Consider the following 19,665-nt stretch of genomic DNA (forward strand, 5'->3'; position numbering starts at 1 on the left):
TAGATCCTGTCTACACTGGTCAGGGAAAAAGTTTTAGTACCTTTCTATGACAAATCATATTAAACCCTACTTCTTCCTAATATGGTGTCATTGATTTTTTTCTGGCCAGTGTAGAAAAAACTTTAATCTATCATGGGAAATGGGGTGAAATCTACACTGAACAAGTCACTTAAAATACATTGTAGAGAACTATCCTTCACTGAAGGATTAGAAGACCTAACAGGACTTTTCTGTCCTGATTTTTTGTGTTTCCATGATATATAGGAAAAAATTAAAATAAAATAAATTAAAAAGAAATAAAATATAAATTAAGACACATGACTTACATCTGTACTTATCTTCCAAATGTGCTTTACACAGGGAAACTACACCGGTTTTAAAAGATAAGACACGGATCCTTCCTGTTCGACCCCTGTTGATGATTATGATAAGAAAAACAAACACTGATTGATAATATAATCCACATATTTGAGGTCTTATTTAGGAGAATAATGCAACTTTTAAAATTAAACACAATCTTAACCACCAATCTTAGAGGCCCGATAATTGCTGGATATTTTAAAGAACAGGTTGGACAAATACATGTCAGGGATGTTTACTTGGTCCTGCCTCAGCACAGGGGGCTAGACTAGATAACTTCTTAAGGTCCGTTCTAGCACTACATTTCTATGATTCTGTACTACTTCACAAAAATTAATTCTTGCGTAACTTATACATGACTTGTGGAATACACTGGTTAAACAATGTTCATCAACAGCTCCAAGATAAGTAACTGGTTGCAGGTCCATAGTTAATGCTACGTTTTGCACTTAAATCAGGGATTCAACCACTCTGACATGAATGCAATAACAGTGTATCTCCCCACAATTACAACACTTACTGAGTCTGAACATTCACGGTACATAACCTTTAATTAGTTTGAGAGTTAATATTAATTTTAAAATGGGCCCTGTAAAAAATATAACACCCTGCGCCAGTCTATTTTTCTAGTCCAAATGACCTTAATAACCAAATCATGCACTCTTCAGATTTCCCATATAGACTGAATGTCACCACATTTGAAGACTTTAACGATTAATGGTTATTTTTCGCTTTTATTATTTATAACTGAAAGTGCTTCAGAAAGGGCTGACAAAGAAATGTTCTTATACAGAAAATTCAAAGAATTGCCCTCTTTTAAAATGGCCGCCATTTCCTTTTGTGATCAATGGGAGCGAAGCTAAAAGTGCCTTTAGTAAACACTTCATCTTTTAATATGGCTACTACCTTCCGCTGTTTACAATGGAAGTGAAGTCAAGATGTCTTTAGGGAAGATGGGGGTCCCAGACAGCATGAGGAGCCACCCTCTTCCCTATGGACAGCCTGACTTCATTCCTACTGGGAACACTGGGAGGTGGTGAACATTTTGAAACATGTCTTTGCTTAGTGTCAGCATTAGCCTCAATTCATTAGTGACACCAAAGATGTAACATTCAAACACTTTCCACTCACTTTAAAGAGCCTGTATGGGCCCCACCCCTGGCCATATGTGGTCTGTAATCATCCCCCTGTCCCATATCCACATGTGCTCTGCAGCCTCTCTATATCTACAACATCCTCCATGACTGTGTGCCACGCAACTTCTCTGCTTGAAATCCTACTTCAGAACTCAGTTTTATTTCTATTTACTTTCAATGGCTGACGCCCACACGAAATAATATTCCAGTTAATATCCCAATTTTGATATATTTAAACAAAAACAACCTCTCTCCCCCAAACAAATGATCAAAATATGTACAATACAATAAGCATATGTCTAACAACTCCTTTAGGCAGAAGTCTATCAATTTTCAGTCTGTAAGTGCCACTTTCACTATTGTCACTGAAAATAAGAACAATATTAATGCATGCAATTATAAAAGGCACCCCACGCTGTGCTGCACAGTATGCGAGCAGTTCAGCCAGTAAATACATTTCCTCTGTAATACTGTCAAGATCAGCAGAACAGCCATTTACATGCATTGGCCCAAATTCTGCTATCATACAAGCATAATACCTTAGTAAAAAAAACTCCACTGAAATGAAGAGACACTACAGATTTACATTGGTGTAACAGAGCAGAATTTGGTTCCCTCAACACATCCCATTTTTATTTTTAAAAATATTCTTTTCCTATTCGTAAATCAGCTTCTGTTATTCACTTATGTCAGTTGAACATTGTGTTCTTATTCTTTTCTTCTCAGCACTTCCTCCCCTTCCTCAAATCCTTTCCAAATTCATTATCCTTTGTGCCCTCAGAAACCCATGCAGATAAATACCAGCCTCATGCAAATTATACAGGAGAGGCATGTAACATGATGCTTTTCCTGTGCGGTATATTAAATAGGAACTTACATGAAGCATGAGTTGGTTCAGTTGGCTACGCCCTCCTCCCTGCCTCCCAAATCAAACAGATAATTTAGCATGTAACAGCAAATGAGTATGAATATCTGATCAATTAAAACAAATTTGAAACATATTGAATAGCTGCAAGGCCGCACCCCAAATTGGACCAGTCATTGCTAGTGTGTTCCGGTTATCAATACCTTTACAAATAACAGTTGGGAAGCATAATAAATGCAAATTATTAGGGCTTTTTTTTTTTTTTAAATGCCACAGAGTCTCTTATAGGAGAATGAATTCAAGAAAATCATTGCGGGATTTATTTACCCAATCAGTAACGCTAAATACATTTGACCCTTGGCTCTTCTTTCTGTGCTCATCCAGGATAACACAAACACAAAACTTCAGTAAAAGGCCATGCACTTCCCTCATCTCTGGGTCCCTACAATGTTCCATCCAGTCCTGTAGCATCTATTTCCCCAGCATCCCTTCCCTCAACAGCACAAACTATAATTTACAATGTATTTCCTTAAATTAAGTATTCTCACACCTTCTTGTCAACTGTCAAAATGGGCCATCTTGATTATCACGACAAAAGTTTTTTTCTCCTGCTGATAATAGCTCATCTTAACTAATTAGCCTCTCACAGTTTGTATGGTAACTTCCAACTTATCTGTATATCTATATCTTACTATATGTTCTATTCTATGCATCCGATGAAATGGGCTGTAGCCCTTGACAGCTTATGCTCTAATAAATTTGTTAGTCTCTAAGGTGCCACAAGTACTCCTGTTCTTTTTACAATGTAGCAGGTTTCAATGAAATAAACAAACATAATGAGACCGAATTTAGCAAGAAAGAGTCTTGAGGAGAAGCAAGCAGGATTTGACACTAAGCTGCAGGAAGAGGTAGATACACTGGAGACTAGGGATAGGGTCCAGAGTGACCTAGACAAATTGGAGAATTGGGCCAAAAGAAAGCTGATGAGGTTCAACAAGGACAAGTGCAAAGTCCTGCACTTAGGACGGAAGAATCCCATGCTCTGCTACAGGCTGGGGACATGGCTAAGTGGCTCTTCTGCAGAAAAGGTCCTGGAGATTACAGTGGATGAGAAGCTGGATACGAGTCAACAGCGTGGCCTTGTTGACAAGAATGCTAATGGGATATTGGGATGCATTAGTAGGAGCGCTGGCAGCAGATTGAGGGAAGTGATTATTCCCCTCTATTCCGCTCTGGTGAGGCCACATCTGGAAGTATTGAGTCCAGTTTGGTGCCCCCCACTACAGAAAGGATGTGGACAAATTGGAGACAGTCCAGCGGAGGGCAACAAAAATGATTGGGGGCTGGGGCACATGATTTACGAGAAGAGGCTGAGGGAACTGGGTTTCAGAGTAACAGCCGTGTTAGTCTGTATTTGCAAAAAGAAAAGGAGTACTTATGGCACCTTAGAGACTAACCAATTTATTTGAGCATAAGCTTTCATGAGCTACAGCTCACTTCATAGCATGCATACTGTGGAAAATACAGAAGATGTTTTTATACACACAGACCATGAAAAAATGGGTGTTTATCACTACAAAAGGTCTTCTCTCCCCCCACCCCACTCTCCTGCTGGTAATAGCTTATCTAAAGTGATCACTCTCCTTCCAATGTGTATGATAATCAAGGTGGGCCATTTCCAGCACAAATCCAGGTTTTCTCCCCCCACTCCCCCACCCCACTCTCCCGTTGGTAATAGCTTATCTAAAGTGATCACTCTCCTTACAATGTGTATGATAATCAAGGTGGGCCATTTCCAGGGAACTGGGCTTATTTAGTCTGCAGAAAACAAGAGTGAGGGGGGATTTGATACCAGCCTTCAGCTACCTGAAGGGGGGTTCCAAAGAGGATGGAGCTAGGCTGTTCTCTGTGGTGACAGATGACAGAATAAGGAGTAAAGGTCTCAAGTTGCAGTGGGGGAGGTCTAGGTTGGATATTAGGAAACACTATTTCACTAGGAGGGTGGTGAAGCACTGGAATGGGTTACCTAGGGAAATGGCGGAATCTCCATCCTTAGAGGTTTTTAAGGCCAGCCTTTACAAAGCCCTGGCTACGATGATTTAGTTGGGGTTGGTCCTGCTTTGAGCAGGGGGTTGGACTAGATGACCTCCTGAGGTCTCTTCTAACCCTAATCTTCTATGATTTTATTGCCCCAGCCTACACATCAAACATTTTTTGATTGGGAAGAATTGTAATTTGTATTCAGATTTTATTCATGTTTGGGTCTAAATACAAACTGGATCAGATATTTGTTTTCTGAAAACTCAAGTAGATTTTAAAAAAATTAACCTAAATATTAAATATAGGCCTGTTCTCTATTGCCTGTGAACAAAGCAAAAAATCTAGTGCAATCACAATACATAATATAACATGGCAGAATGACTATCCACATTAACTCGATGGCAGTTGTGGATTAAGTCAGAATAGGAAGTCCTCCATTTATAGAATCACCCTGTGGGAAGAGGTTTGGAGACATCTGCAGTTTCTGATCCAGAAATCAATAAGGCGTAATTACACGGATTAAAACTTGATGAAAGAAACATTCTTGGGGCATGGAAGTATTCCCACGCTATGGATCTTTATTTTAATTTAATCCAAAACATTGATGAAATTAAAAGCACACTCTCTCATCTACACAGGTTTATTTTGCCACATGACATGCGAGTGTGTGTCTGATTTTAAGGATACCTAATAGATACTTCTAGTCTTAAGTAAGCAAGTCAGGGCTTGGACTGCCAAATTTGCAGAGCTCTTTGTTACTGTAAATCCAACAATAATCCAAAACTAGGCTGCTTTATTTCATTATTGGTAATTTAGGAGTTGTCCGAGCTCTAGGAGGCAGCTGATTAAAACAGCAAATTGAACAGATTTTCTGTAAGACTATCCAAGTAAATCTACCCCATCTTCAGTAAATTCAGGAGTGTGGACTCAGCAGATCTAAATTTTAATTTGAAGGGCCCTTTGTTTGCTAAACCTGAATTTTAGAAGCCACATTACTAACCTAAGAAAATTCACTCAGATCTGTTGACTATTAAAAGTCACAAGTATATTGCACCACAGGTGGCCCCCTTTCCAGCCTCTAACAAGGATTACATACTAACAGCTCTAGAAAATGGGCCACTCTGAATAGGCTTAACTGTTGGAAGTTGCACAAGCATGAGCACACATATAATGAAGATTATGCTGTTGCTTTTTGATAATACTCTTAATTAGTAAAGATAAAGGCGTATTAACAAGGAAATTCAAAAGTGCCTTGCAGAGTCGTAACTTAATGATGGGATGGAGTTCTGAAAAATGACCCCTAGATACACAGACCATTTTAAAGTAGAATGTTCTGTTCTCCAGCTATATCACTTCTTAGCTTAATAAAACAATTTAGGATTCCAAGCCTAACTCAGGGCTGTATTGATTCAGCTAAGTGCAACCAGTAAGCCATTAGTTTTATTAAACTTGCACTATGACCACCAGCTTTCCAGCTTCAAGCCACTCATTTTGTAACCAGGAAGACAGCTCATTACCCCCAAATGTCATTAAAGCCTTTTAGTACAGTACACTCAGACTACTTGCACATACGTGTCATAGACATTCAACAGCCAGTTGAGGCACATGTCCACACAGAGAGGGACGTTGACCAGGTTATTGTGCTCTTGTTCCAATCGATCATAAACGGTGGTCAAGCAGTTAATGATCTGAAGGATATCCATCGACTGGTCATTCTGTTTGAGGTTGTGCTGGTCCAAGGCATCACATGCAGCAGACAGACTCAGTAGATCCACTGTTTAAAGTAAAATAACATCAACAACAAAAAAACACTCAGTCATTTCAAGCATTAACCCCCCCCTCCCGACAATAATATATTTTGATTAAAATTTTCTTAAGCTTTCATCCCTTCCCCAACCCTTTGTCTGAAAATAACCTTTTATGCCCCAATCCTGCAGACTCCTAGACATGCATTAGGCCAGTGGTTCTCAAAGTATTTAACATTGTGGGCTGCATATGCACCTCTCTATGTGGCCCCATCCACACTATATATGTGTATATATATATATACACATACACACACTATCTGTATGGCCAGTGGTGAGCTGGAGCCGGTTTGCACCGGTTCGCTAGAACTGGTTGTTAAATTTAGAAGTCCTTTTAGAACCGGTTGTTCCGCGAGGGACAACCGGTTCTAAAAGGGCTTCTAAATTTAACCGGCCAAAAGTGGAGCCTTAGGCACCACCTCCACGGGTGCTCCAGCCCTGGAGCACCCAAGGGGAAAATTTGGTGGGTGCAGAGCACCCACCGGCGGCTCCCCGCCCCACCCCCAGCCCCAGCTCACCTCAGCTCCACCTCCTCCCCTGAATGCACCACCCTGCTCTGCTTCTCTGCCCCCCCCCCCCCCCACGAATCAGCTGTTCGCGCGGGAAGCTGGGGCAGGCTGAGAAGCAGGCCGCCAGCTTCCTGCTCAGGCCCGGGAATGCGCAGGTGAGGTGGGGCGGGGGGGGGGGGCGAGGAGGGCCGCCTGCGCTGCAGCAGGTAACCGGGGGTGGGGGGTGGCGTACAGGGGAACTGCTCCCTCCTCAGATCACCTCCGCCTCCCTGGGCCTGAGCAGGAAGCCGCTGCCTGCTTCTCAGCCTGCCCCAGTTTCCCGCCAAACAGCTGATTCGTGGGAAGCCGGGGGAGGTGTGGAGAAGCAGAGCGGGGCAGTGCTTTCAGGGGAGGAGGCGGAGGCAGAGTGGAGGTGATCTGGGGCCAGGCGCAGGGTGGGGAGCTGCCAGTGGGTGCTCTGCACCCACCAATTTTCCCCGTGGGTGCTCCAGCCCCAGAGCACCCAGGGAGTCGGCGCCTAAGGCACCACTTTTGATGTGATCAGTGGGGGAGCGGCCACTCCCCACTAGCTATGCTCCCCCACCCCTAGGAACCAGAGGGACCTGCTGGATGCTTCCTGGGAGCTGCCCCAGGTAAGCACCTCCGGGACTCCCCACCTCGCCCCCCGGCAGGTACCTCTGGCTCTTAGGGGTGGGGTGGGCACCCACTATGATGGCCTACAAGACCCTCCTGCCCGGTTCTGGGGGCAGTCAGGGGACAGGGGAGGGGGTCGGATGGGGCAGAGGTCCTGGGGGGGCAGGCATCAAGGAACGCTGGGGGGTTGGATGGGGCAGGAGTCCCGGGGGGCGGAGGTGGACAACGACCCGCTCGTGGGGTGAGGAGGGAACCCGTTGTTAAGATTTTGGCAGCTCATCACTGTGTATGGCCCTGAGGGTGTCCCATGGTCCACAGCGGTGTGCTGATTGGTCCGTGAGTTGAGAACCACTGCATTAAGGCTTTGCAGGACAAGGCCTTAGACTGTAAATTGTAAAAGTCAGAATAATTTCTTATTGTCTGTAAAAGACCTACCACACTATTGGATGCCATATAAATAAAATGTCTTATTCAGAGCATATAAAACATGAAATCATTTAATTTAATTTTTATATTCCTGTTGACAGTATTTGATTAAAAACATATTGAACATAATGTCATTTTAGGACATGCCAACTTTACTGAGGTTTTCCATCTATTTCCATCACATCATTACTTTTAGCAAATAAAATACCACTTACTAAAGATGATAGGAGAAATTTCAGGGGGGCCATATTCCATCGGAATATGTAGCTCTATCAAACTGACTTCTTGTGTCAATTTTTTTTTGTATTCTCTATAACAATGTCATACAAAATACGTCAAAACCAAAATGAAACAATTTTGTCAAAACGAAGCGTTTCAATCAAACAATTTTTTTTCACAGAATTTTTTCTTTTTGGAGAGTTTTGAAAATTTTCTGTTTTGTTCTGATACAGAATGAAGTGAAAATTCAAAATCCTTCAATAAATGGAACTTCTGTTCTTTACACAGTTCTACTTATTACCCTTAATCTCTAAATGCACCTCCCACTAAGATCAAAAACAGTTCAGTATCAACTGATTGAGGGAAGTATTTTGCCTCTAAGCTTTGAAGGATAACAATTTTCAGTGTTATGAGAGATGATTTTTAAAATGAAATGGGGATCATACAAGAAAGCAAGATAATGAGGGCTATCTATATTTGCAATCACTGCCATAATATCTGAGCACCTCACAAATATTTCATCCCCACACCACCTCCATGAAATGTGGAAGCACTGTTTTACTGACTTCACAGATAAGGAAGCAAACCAGACAGACTGAAGGCCAAATTCTGTCACTCTTACTCACATTGAGTTGATTTCAATAGGATAATCACGGAGTATGGTATAACTCAATGTGATTAAGTTTGGAAGAATCCAGCCCTAAGTGAAGATCATATAGGAATTAGGTGACAGAACTGGGAACTGAACCAAGATCTCCCAAGTTCTAGGTGAGTGTCCTAACCACAAGACCATGCTTCTTCTCTTTGAAATAAAGATTTTTAATGAGCTTTGACAAGCAACAATACTTCACAATTTAACAGATTTTAACAGTGAAGCAATAGCTTAATGTCACATTGGCCAAATTCACTTCTGATGCAACTTAAAATTCCGTCAAGAATGAATCTGGCTCTTTGTGTCCTACAGGACACTACTTTAGCCTTCCAGACTCAGCCACTGAATAATTTGCAAGGGGTTATACAATATGGATGGGATTTTCAGTAGTACTTATGGAATTTCAGAATACAAATCTCATTGAAAAACATCAAAGGAACTTGTGCTCCTAAACCCCTTAAGGACATCTGAAAATCTTAGCTTATGTGCCTCATGTACCCAAATCCTAAAGCAAAGAAAAAGTATGTAATGATATATACATGTCCCTACTGTTATACTAAAAGATTTAGCTTACGGAGTGAATACATTTAATTTTTTTAAAAATATAAAGCATTTTTATTGTGGAGACTGTATCTCATTTACTGACATGTAAAAAGGTAACTATCCTAAGATGTATGTCTTGTTCAACAACAGCCTATTTACCAGCCCCATCTCTAAGGATCATAGAAAGATGCTTCTCTCTAGTAACAATTTATTAGTCAAATTCGAAACGCAGCACTGCATTCACAACACCTTTAACTTTAGCTTTAGGCTGAATGCTCAGTTCCTCTGTGACAATGAATCAATGGTAATTAAGTGGACCCCTCAAACATTTGGGCGGCAGCTTAATTATACATGTGACTACAGATAAACATGGGTCATTCTATTTTGGGAACGCTTTTAACACTAATACGTGGCAGCATCTTAAAATGCTTTAAATGTGCTCTTTATTTATCTATCAAGCCTTCGGTCTTGTCTTGAAGTCTATCATAGATGGGTATCTAATAACACATGGGGTGGTGTGACACCAGACTCTGCTGTAGGACAACTTCTAGTCCTCCTGGACTTCGCCCCACAAAGGCATCAGGAGCTTAGTGGGAAAAGTACTGGAGGTCCATTTCCCTCCAAGATATAAGACTCAGACTCCTCCCAAAATATGGACCCACATGCATGGTCATAACCTGAGACATAACCCCCATCACGTGGCTTAATGCAGTCAACTGAATAGATACAAAAGAGTTGTAAATCAATTTGTGTGTCCCTACCTGGGGGTTTGCACTAGTCTTAACTTAAGCAATTAAAACCCAACGGGTTGCACACTGTGTAGTTTCTGTAGGCTGAGCTCATTGCACACACTCTGGTTTTCCAGTTTTCACAAAAAATCAATAGGGTTCTGCCCACTGATGCCTAGAACATTCCCTGAAGCTTTGAAATTAATTGGATGCAGTGTTCAAAAGCCATCATGTTACATCTTAACAGACAAATAGAGAAATTCCATCAAGTTGAGTGTAAGGCTCAGCCAATTATTTTAGATAAACTGGCAGTTTGTGCACTGATCAGCCTCTAGATATTTGTATCCCAGCCATGGTAAACAGTACTTTGGCTTTCAAAGAGAGAGATAGAAGTGGGAGTTTGTGCTTAAGGCCAACTCACATTCCCCATCAAAGACATGGGCAAGGGGGGACCTAGTCTGTAAAATGGTACTCGTAATCTGATCTGAAGCATGGGAAAATCTAAGGACAATGCATGAAAGGCACGTTTTAGGGAGAAAGCTGACAACTATCTCAGTAAGAAAAAACAATGAGGTGTCCATGTGGCACCTTAGAGACTAACAAATTTATCTGGGCATAAGCTTTCGTGGGCTAGAACTCACTTCATCAGATAAAAAAAGATAAAAAATACTCAGAAAAGGAAAAAGATACTCAGTAGTAATCACATACTGAAATTGAGGGAAACTAAATATGGCTGGTAATTAAAATCATACAGGGATCTCACAGAAAGCAAGGTCATCCCATGAGTAAACCTGATGTTCTCTGTTGATATATAAGTAAACTTTTAATTTAGTTAGTATACATAGAGCAAAAGAAGATAATTGGTATAGAAACTGCTGCATATTTTTCTCTTGTTGAATCTCCAGGAGAAGCTTGTAGAACAAAGTGAATTTTATTGACATCATAACGTTCAGATGCGGATTGCACTTAAAGAGGATACATTTTTAAAGCAATTCTGTACACAAGAAAATGAACATGCTTTGATGTGATTATCAAAGGGGAATGTAAATTTAAAAGCAATGGTGAAATGATTATATCTAGCGTGTACATAATATGCTATAGTGCTGGGAGGCTGGTGCCACATCTGAGAATATTTCAGGGTAATACCATGTGCAAACATTTATCAGCACATGAATTTATTTGTGCAGGATCATCATCATTTTTTCTACATTTCTCTTTTTAGCCTTAATATACCTTTACATACATACACATATAAACTATACTAAACTCATTCTTACACTTAGTTTCCCAAAATCCTGTAAAGGCACAAAACATAAACAGTCTAAGTATAGTTGATTATTTTAAAGCATTTTCATTTTTGACATTTAGAAACAGGACATATCTCCAGCTCTCAAGGCCTTCTATGAGGTAAACATAATCTGACTGGGAAATAAAAACAAACCTCAAAAGACAAAAATGTCTTGTATTTTACAGATTTGGTGGATTTGCAGAAAACGAAAACAATCCAAGACTTCTCTCCTTCCCCACCAAGTTTCAAAGATCAAGTAAAAAGGAAGGAGATAAAAGCAATTACTTCAACTGGAAATTTGAGCTCTCTTGCTTATGTCTCGATGCCTTGAGATCCAAAATAGTGTTCAATTTCTATTAGTGCCAAATTGAAAGAAACAGTAAAAAAACCTCAATAATAACTTTGCTGCATAATTAAATTGGGTTCACAAATGCTGGTGAAATTGTAAGATAAGACTATTTAATGATGGTGTCTTTGTTCTTTTCAGGAATATTGCTTCTCAAATAGTGAGCACAAATAGTTATCCAGACTCCTCAAACAACTCTCTATGGATACAAGTGTGAAGAATGTGCTTAGGTATTTAGTATAGGTGCCACTGCATGTTTGTTAAAACATCTGGATCTCAGAAAAATCTTCATTTGCCCTCAAGTAAACACTTATATAAAGACAAACTGTACCATAAACTTGTTAAAACAGTATGAGAAAGAAGGAATTGTGTGCCACTATAAATATAATCGTATGGCAGGGCAGTTCTTAAAAGTTTATAAAAGAAACAGTTGTCCTGCAATAGCTAGTCTAACAAATTGAGAATTTCTAAAAAATGTGGAAGCAGCAGGACAATATGAGATTAATCCAGCATCTAGTTCTCTCTATTATTTTGAATGGACAGAAGATAAACACAAGAAAAAGCTTTTATAAACACTGGGAGTGAAATCCCAGTCCAATTGAAATCAGTAGGAGTTATGCTATTGACATCAGTGGAGCCAGGTTCTCACCCAGGTAGTTAACATTTCTGAAGTCTAAGAACCTATTTCTGATCACACTTAACAGAGTTACACAGGTGTGGAATTAGGTAAACAAGATCCAAATCTGGCCCAAAGTGTTTTAGGTTCCATATGTTCAGGCACAAAAGTGTCTCAGTTACACATATATTCAAGCTGTCCGGTGAGAACCATGTAATTCATAAACAGTTTCTTGAAGTGGATTTCCCATGGGAAATCAACACTTTAGAAAGGTCTATAGAATAAATAGAATGGTACAGGGTCAGAATAGACTCCCATTTGTAATGGAAAAGCCCATCAATGTTTAGTTCTTATCCCACTCTTGAAACTCTCTATAAAATTTAGGACTGATGCAAAACGTAAACCTTAACAGGTCTATACTATACAAAGGTTAAATAAGTTTGTATAGTTCCAAGTGAGAAGCACAGCAGATTCATCCAGCAGTTGCTAGACGCAACTTATTGGAACATATTTGTATTTGGTGTTTACATATTCAGAAATAGTCTGGCAACTACAAATAGTATATTTTTATTTATTTTTAAAAAAGAAAGAAAAAGATGGGAATAGTATATTGCTATCCTGCACATTTTCAGGGGATGAAACTGGGGGAGAGGAATTATATTAAGAACGGATATTTCTAATCTCTAAGAATTTCATTACTAATTCTTTATCACTATTTTAATATTGGCAAAACATTCCAAATTATACGAGTTTAGAAACATTGCGTGGGCTTGTAGGGATCTGGCAATTCTTCTCCCATCTTTCATTATGCTGCCAGAATTTTCAGTTACTGTTGAAAGTGTTCATTAATGCAAGACTTTCAAGGATTAACTCTGTGCATTAGTGAAACCTCTCACTTTAACTCACCCCTCCCTCAGCCCCATAGTGAATATGCTTAAAGATACTGAGGTTTGACACAGTTCCAAAGAGCATGTGAACACAGATCCCAGGCTGAAACAGAAGAGACAGTAGAAACATGTCTGCAACTATACCAGAAATTAAACTCTGTCTACAACTAAAAGTGAATGAATAAAATTAAAATATTACACAATAGTTTCACATGGCATTTAAAACTGTTTAATTTGTGTTTGATTGGTCTAATAAGGAAACTATGATCCATAATAAAGTAGGTAACTAGCCAATGTGAATACACAGCCAAGTATGACACAGGGTAGGTGTACGCTGCATTCAGAGGTGTGATTGCAGCCCGTGTAGGCATACCCACATTAGCTTTAATTTAGCTAGTGTGGCTAAAACTAGCAATGAAGATGTGGTGGTGGTGGTACAGGTTTCAGTGTGGGTTGTACAAGCCCACCCAGGACCCTGGGTTCATACTCATGTTTAAGATTAACGCCACTATAGAATGCTCTAGACATTAACGGACCTATAAAGCACTGGTGAGACGTTCTCAGGCACTTCGGTAATGAGGGTGGCAAAAATTCCTATCTTAGCCTGTTTATTTAGGTAACATTTAGAAATTGTTAACTTAGGATCAGATTTATACTCGTCTTAACTTTGCTTGAGGTAGGTTTGAGTGGTACAAAACTGAAAAATAGTGACAATGATTCTGGTTCAAAGTGTTCACGCAGTTGACAGACTTTTGTTCATGAAATATTTTCTTTTTCTAAAAGTTGCCAAACAGGTTTGCCCTTTTGGCAGAAGAGACGAGAAGAAAGTCTATAAAGCACAGGCATATACTTACAGCAGAGCGCTTTCTGCAGTCTTCGAAGTTTCATGGCAGTTCTGTAAGCTGAGAATCTGACATTGTTCAGGTCAGCTACAAGGGGAAAGTTAAAAAAAGAAAGGATCACTGCTTCACCAGAAAAGCATATGGATTCAAAGACCAGCTAACAAATCAGGTTATAAACCTAAATCAAGAAAATACCCACTGGTTTATGTGTGAAAAATTACAAGTATGGGGAGAGGGGGAAATCTGTTAAAAATTAGTTTTCTAATGCAATAATCAATATGATCAATAATTATCAACAGTCATTTAACTGACTATTGTCTTGCTCTGGGTGCAATGATATTTTTAATTCCATGGCACCTAAAACATCATAATCATCAAAAATGGCATTTCATGTTATTGTGAAGATACCATATCTTCTAAGGTTATGCCCAATTTAAGAGAGTTAAGAATCTTAAACTCCTCCCTCTCTGCTTTATATATGCCCTGTAAGGGCAGCTGGAAGAGAGATTTCTTCACAGATAAAACTGGTAGGCTACTGCTAGGCTCTGCACATGGGAACCAGCAACAGGATACAATCCAGTTTTGTAATGTACAGAAGTTAGTCAGTTTCACTTAGTGCTGGTTCTTCCCAAGTCTACTCCTCCTTTGATTTGTCCAGAGAGGTAGCTTTTCAGGAGCTCTTTTGAAGTTGTAATGAGCTGACTGGCTCCTACTATTCACAGGGAGACAGGAGTGAGAGTGGCCAAGAAACATATTATGTAACAAGGCTGTTACAATGCTGTTATTGCAGCCTATCATTTAAAGATATATTATCATGGCGAACAAAACCAAAATATTTGTAATTTCCTACTGAACCTGAACAGAGTTGAAAAACTATTTCTAAAATCAGGGCAGCACAGATAAAAATCTCTGCTGGGCTACAGACCAAACCAGTTACATGGGGAAGGGGATGTAACAATAGTATATTTTACAACCATTAGTTAAGTCTCTCAGCAACTTGTGATATTGGCAAAGGCTATGCAAGGATGATTCAACAGTGAAATGCAGCTATTTTTGGGGTAAAGCACAACAGCTATTTAACAGCCTCAGGAAGTTTGGGACAAGAAGTGAATAATAATACCATGTAAAACTAAAACCAAAGGGGCAATATTAGGCAGATATAATACAATCAATCAAACTGGAAGAAACCTGTGTTAATACCCTTACTCAGGAAAATTGCCACTGAATTATTAATGATCAGACAGTAGTCTTCCGATTCATATCCTATAGACACTGCCACTGGTGGTAGGAAACAGAGCATTGTTAAATGGAAAGAGCAATATAGACTGAAGGATAGAAACTATCTAACCCTGGCTCTGATCCAACTTGCTGGTGGTCTTGGGCAAATCACTTAATTTCTCAAACCAAAATTTTAATTACAGAAACTTGAGATCTGGATGCAAATATGTGCACACTATGTGATTGTGATGACGAGCAAAGGTATTTAACAAGTTAACTGCAGCTGCAAACCTGGTAAATCCATCAGATAACCTAGGTGTGCTACAGCATTCACGTTTTTTGTGCAGGCAAAAGGGGCCTATGCTTTTTCAAGATGATGCCCTCAATCTCAATTTCCCCACAGAGACATGATGAGGCCAAATAAGTGCTTTGAAGGTGTAAACTGATACATACGTGCGAAGAGTTACTCACAAAGTGGAATCTCAGGTCTATATATCCATCCATCTAATCCACTTTAGAATGCTACTGATGTTTGAGTACTATCCCAATTACATAATATATTTTCATTAAGCTATTTTGTGAGAGTATTTTGAGGTTTGCTTATTTGATAGATGGTATCTAACTTCTACCTAAGTATGCAAAATGCTCTACCCAAAGCATCTGCCTTGTAGAGGAGATTGGCGGCTTTCATCATTGTGTATTTGCAGATTTCCTTCTCTCTACACAATTCTGTGCACCTTTCTAATGGCACCTCTCTTGTGTATTGTTCCTGCCAACTCTAACTCTCTATAATACTGACAGGTCCATAAACCTTAATGTAGTTTGGAATAAACTGTGTATTTAAATAAAGTAACTTAATCAGTCTTGAAGGCAAATTAATAACGTTCTCCTTTGCCACGCTACTGAGATTTCAATTTCACTTTGTACACTTGTTTACTCCTTTGTTGGAAATCTGCACTTCTATTCTGAAAAAAACACCTTGTAATTTTAGGACAAGAAGGGGCAAACGTTCTTTGTTAGAAGTGAGATGGGGGAAGAGTGAGCAGCGTGGAGGGTGACAAAAACAAAGCTTTGGCTAGCATTTGACCAGAGGACTAAGCAGTTATTAAATGCCAGTTGCACAGGGTGATGAAGTTTCTCTGCTTATGATTTACATTTTATATACACATTGCAGTCCTACTGCTGTGGAGTCTATGAAGTCATTTATGTTTTCCATCCATTTTTCTGCAAACACGATATAATACTGTATTTCCGTTCACCCAAGAGATGCTGCTTGCTGAGCATCTGAACCTACAAAGCATAAAATACAGAAATGGAATACAAGTGGTGGTGGTGCAGGGAGAAGCTGTAAAGTCTGGAAGGAAGTTAGATGAACTGGAAAGAACAGTAGTTATTTTGTATCAATATATCAATGTATGGTGTTGTGAAACCTTGTTACCCTGTTGCTCTGATCTTAACATACTGCCTCTATTCTCTTAGTGGAGGGTTATCTAGAAATTAACGAATAACTGATCTTTCAATTTGCTGGCAGTTCCAAAAACCAAGGGGAAACAGATTTGAGTTGAACCAAAAATTTCAAAACATTTAGGTGACCTGAAAAAGTTGACCAAAATTTTGTTTTTAGTCACCTGAAATGTTCTCCCCTCCCCCGGAACTTTTTATAAATAGAAGCAAAGGAAATGTAGGGCTAGAGCAGGGATTGGCAACCTTTGGCACGTGGCCTGCCAGGGTAAGTCCCCTGGCGGGCCGGGCCGGTTTGTTTACCTGCTGCGTCCACAGGTTTGGCCAATCGCAGCTCTCACTGGCCGCCGTTCACCACTCCAGGCCAATGGGGGCTGCCGAAAGCGGCGCGGGCTGAGGGATGTGCTGCCCGCTGCTTTCCGCAGCCCCCATTGGCCTGGAGTGGCGAACCGCGGCCAGTGGGAGCTGCGATGGGCTGAACCTGCGGATGTGGCAGGTAAGCAAACCAGCCCGGCCCGCCAGGGGACTTACCCTGGCAGGCCGTGTGCCAAAGGTTGCCAATCCCTGGGCTAGAGTCACAAAGCAGCAGCAAGAGGACTCCTATATTGCAGGACAGTGCCCCATTCGCAGGGTTATGAAATATTCTAGTATAGGTGTCTCTCAGGCTCTCCTGCTAAAGGGTGTTCCACTGTGTCTAAATAATTAAATAATTATTGGATCAGCAACATGAACTTGGGTAAACATGCCAGTCCTATGAGTGCACTAACCACCAGGCTAGAGAGGCACTCTGATGATGTGCTAATGACTATTTAAGTATTTTATACACTGCGGAATAGCTCAACAAGAGAGACTGTTGGAAACCCACACTAGAATAGCCCATAGCCCAGCAGCTAAAACTCTCTCCTCTAGCATAGGAGACCCTTCTCAAATCCCTTCTCCACAACGGGCAGAGGGGAGAATTGAACTGAGGTCTCCATCAGGCTAAAGATTATAAGGGAGTCATGGCCGTTGCCGCCACCACCAGCCTCCTGTTCAATGTCTTGGCTTGTTAATATTGAGTGGGCTATAATATGGAGCTGGAGGACACTTGATGGTAACAGCCAGGCACTTAGTTTTATCTGAATCCACAACCAGACCAGGGTATACTGCTTCTTGCCCAACAAGACTGGCCACCAGCTGCAGCAATTCACCAAACTGAGCCAACAAGACCAACCCATCTGCATATTCAAGATCTGAAAGCAGACTGGCATTCAGCTCAGTGCTCAGACAATAGCTGCTATTCAAACAACAAAAGATTAGGTGGCTTCACAGGGTAGTTTATTGGCACTTAACAACTGGAGGACTAGAGTTCAAATTCCAAGCTAGATCATAGGGGAAAACATGTTGTTCCTTTGAGATGATGCGTTTGTTGCTTCTTGTACAACAAAGGTAGCTAGACCTGTCAGTTAGCAGAAACCTGCATCTATGGATCTGCTTGGCAGCTTTCTCAAGATGTGTCTGGCCCTATTCAGAGGCTATTGTGTACCTTACAGCTCCTCTTTCTTTATCATTGTCTTTATCTCTGGGATTTCCAGCAGTGATTTTCTTTTATCTTCTATCCTTTCTCTACCTTTTTTCTCTTCTCTTTTGGAGAAATTCCTGTAGTTGTTTTTCCTCGCTTGGGGCTCTGCTGCAGCTGGTGAATCACTGGGACCAAAATGCCCTCGCTGCTAGAAGCTGATCCAGTTTAACAAAGCTCCAAGCTTGAAAAGAAGAAAGTCAGGGGAGCAGTCTTGCCTCCTTAAATAGCTTCAGCACTGGCAGCAGTTGCAGTAACTGACAGCAGGCACAGAAAGGGAACAAAACATACTCCTCAGCGGGTGGCTAACTCAAGCATCAGTGCACTTGTGTGTGTGGAGAGGGGAACCGGAGCAGCAATCTACCAAGAGACAACTAAGAGGGGATGTGATAGAGATCTATAAAATTGTGACTGGTGTGAAGAATATGAAGACGACAGAACTAGGGGGTCACCCAATGAAATTAATAGGCAGCAGGTTTAAAACAAACAAAAGGAACTACTTCTTCACACAACACACAGTCAACCTCTGGAACTTGTTGCCAAGGAATGTTGTGAAGGCCATAAGTGTCTTCAAAAAAAGAATGGGATAAGTTCATGGAGGATAGGTCCATCAATAACCTTAAGCCAAGATGGTCAAGGATACAACCCTGTGCTCTGGGTGTCCCTAGCTTCTGTTTCCCAGAAGCTGGGAATGGGTGAGAGGGGATAGATCACTAACTGATTGCCTGTTCTGTTTATTCCCTCCGAAGCATCCGACGCTAGCCAGTACCAGAAGACAGGATACTGGGCTAGATGGACCATTGGTCTGACCCAGTATGGTCATTCTTATGTTCAAGGGGGTAAGATAATCACTAATGCAAATAAATATACTTCTACGGGCAAGTCAAAGCAGAGTCTTCTTACTCTAAGGGCAAGTCTTCCTACTCAGAAAAAAAGTGCCAGACACACTCATCTAGCTTTAGTATGGATCATCCATAGCTCTTGTCCCCTTCCCAGACATTCGCCCTATGATTCTGATCATAAAGGAGAAAACCCCTTTTACCCAGAGAGTCCACTAAGGGTCACCCCCTGAACTTCTTTTACCTGAAAACAGATAGGAAAACTAAGGAGGCAAGTTTAAAAAAAAAAAAAAAAAAAGATGAACACTATAAATTATCTGAATCATGGGTGCCTGGAGGCTGAACAAGGCCAAACCCAAAAGAAATGGACTACTCTAATGATATATCATCAGATTCCTTATATCTCAAGAGGGTAACTTTCAGGCTTCAGGTGATCCTAAAAGTGAGAAACAGGTACTTGAGAACATCTCTCCCCCCAAGTATACTACAACACTGATGACAAGGATTACCTAGTCTCTTGGAATGAAGCAGACAGAGGAAAAGAACATACAGGAATCACTAAAAATCATATTTCCATCCAAGAGAAAAAAGAAATCAGGATTCGCTGTCCATACATCCAGAAACAACATTGTGACGGTGCCCTCTATAAGGCTTTATGGAAATATACTTATGAATGTATATATGACATAACTAG

The 19,665-nt window shown here is 40.6% G+C and overlaps 1 protein-coding gene across 11 annotated transcripts in view; it reads right to left on the reverse strand.

Moving 5' to 3' along the window:
- DMD (dystrophin) overlaps window positions 1-19,665 on the reverse strand; it is a 1,886,383-nt gene that overhangs the window by 60,244 nt on the left and 1,806,474 nt on the right. For all 11 annotated transcript variants that reach the window (XM_074968560.1, XM_074968534.1, XM_074968525.1 and 8 more), the window contains 3 exons: window positions 13,908-13,982; window positions 5,974-6,175; window positions 327-412 (listed from right to left, as the gene is read on the reverse strand). In XM_074968560.1, coding sequence (XP_074824661.1) covers window positions 327-412; window positions 5,974-6,175; window positions 13,908-13,982 — 363 coding nt within the window. The remainder of the gene's footprint in view (window positions 1-326; window positions 413-5,973; window positions 6,176-13,907; window positions 13,983-19,665) is intronic.

This window comes from Natator depressus, chromosome 1 (genome assembly GCF_965152275.1).
Source record: "Natator depressus isolate rNatDep1 chromosome 1, rNatDep2.hap1, whole genome shotgun sequence".
NCBI classification, from domain to species: Eukaryota; Metazoa; Chordata; order Testudines; family Cheloniidae; genus Natator; species Natator depressus.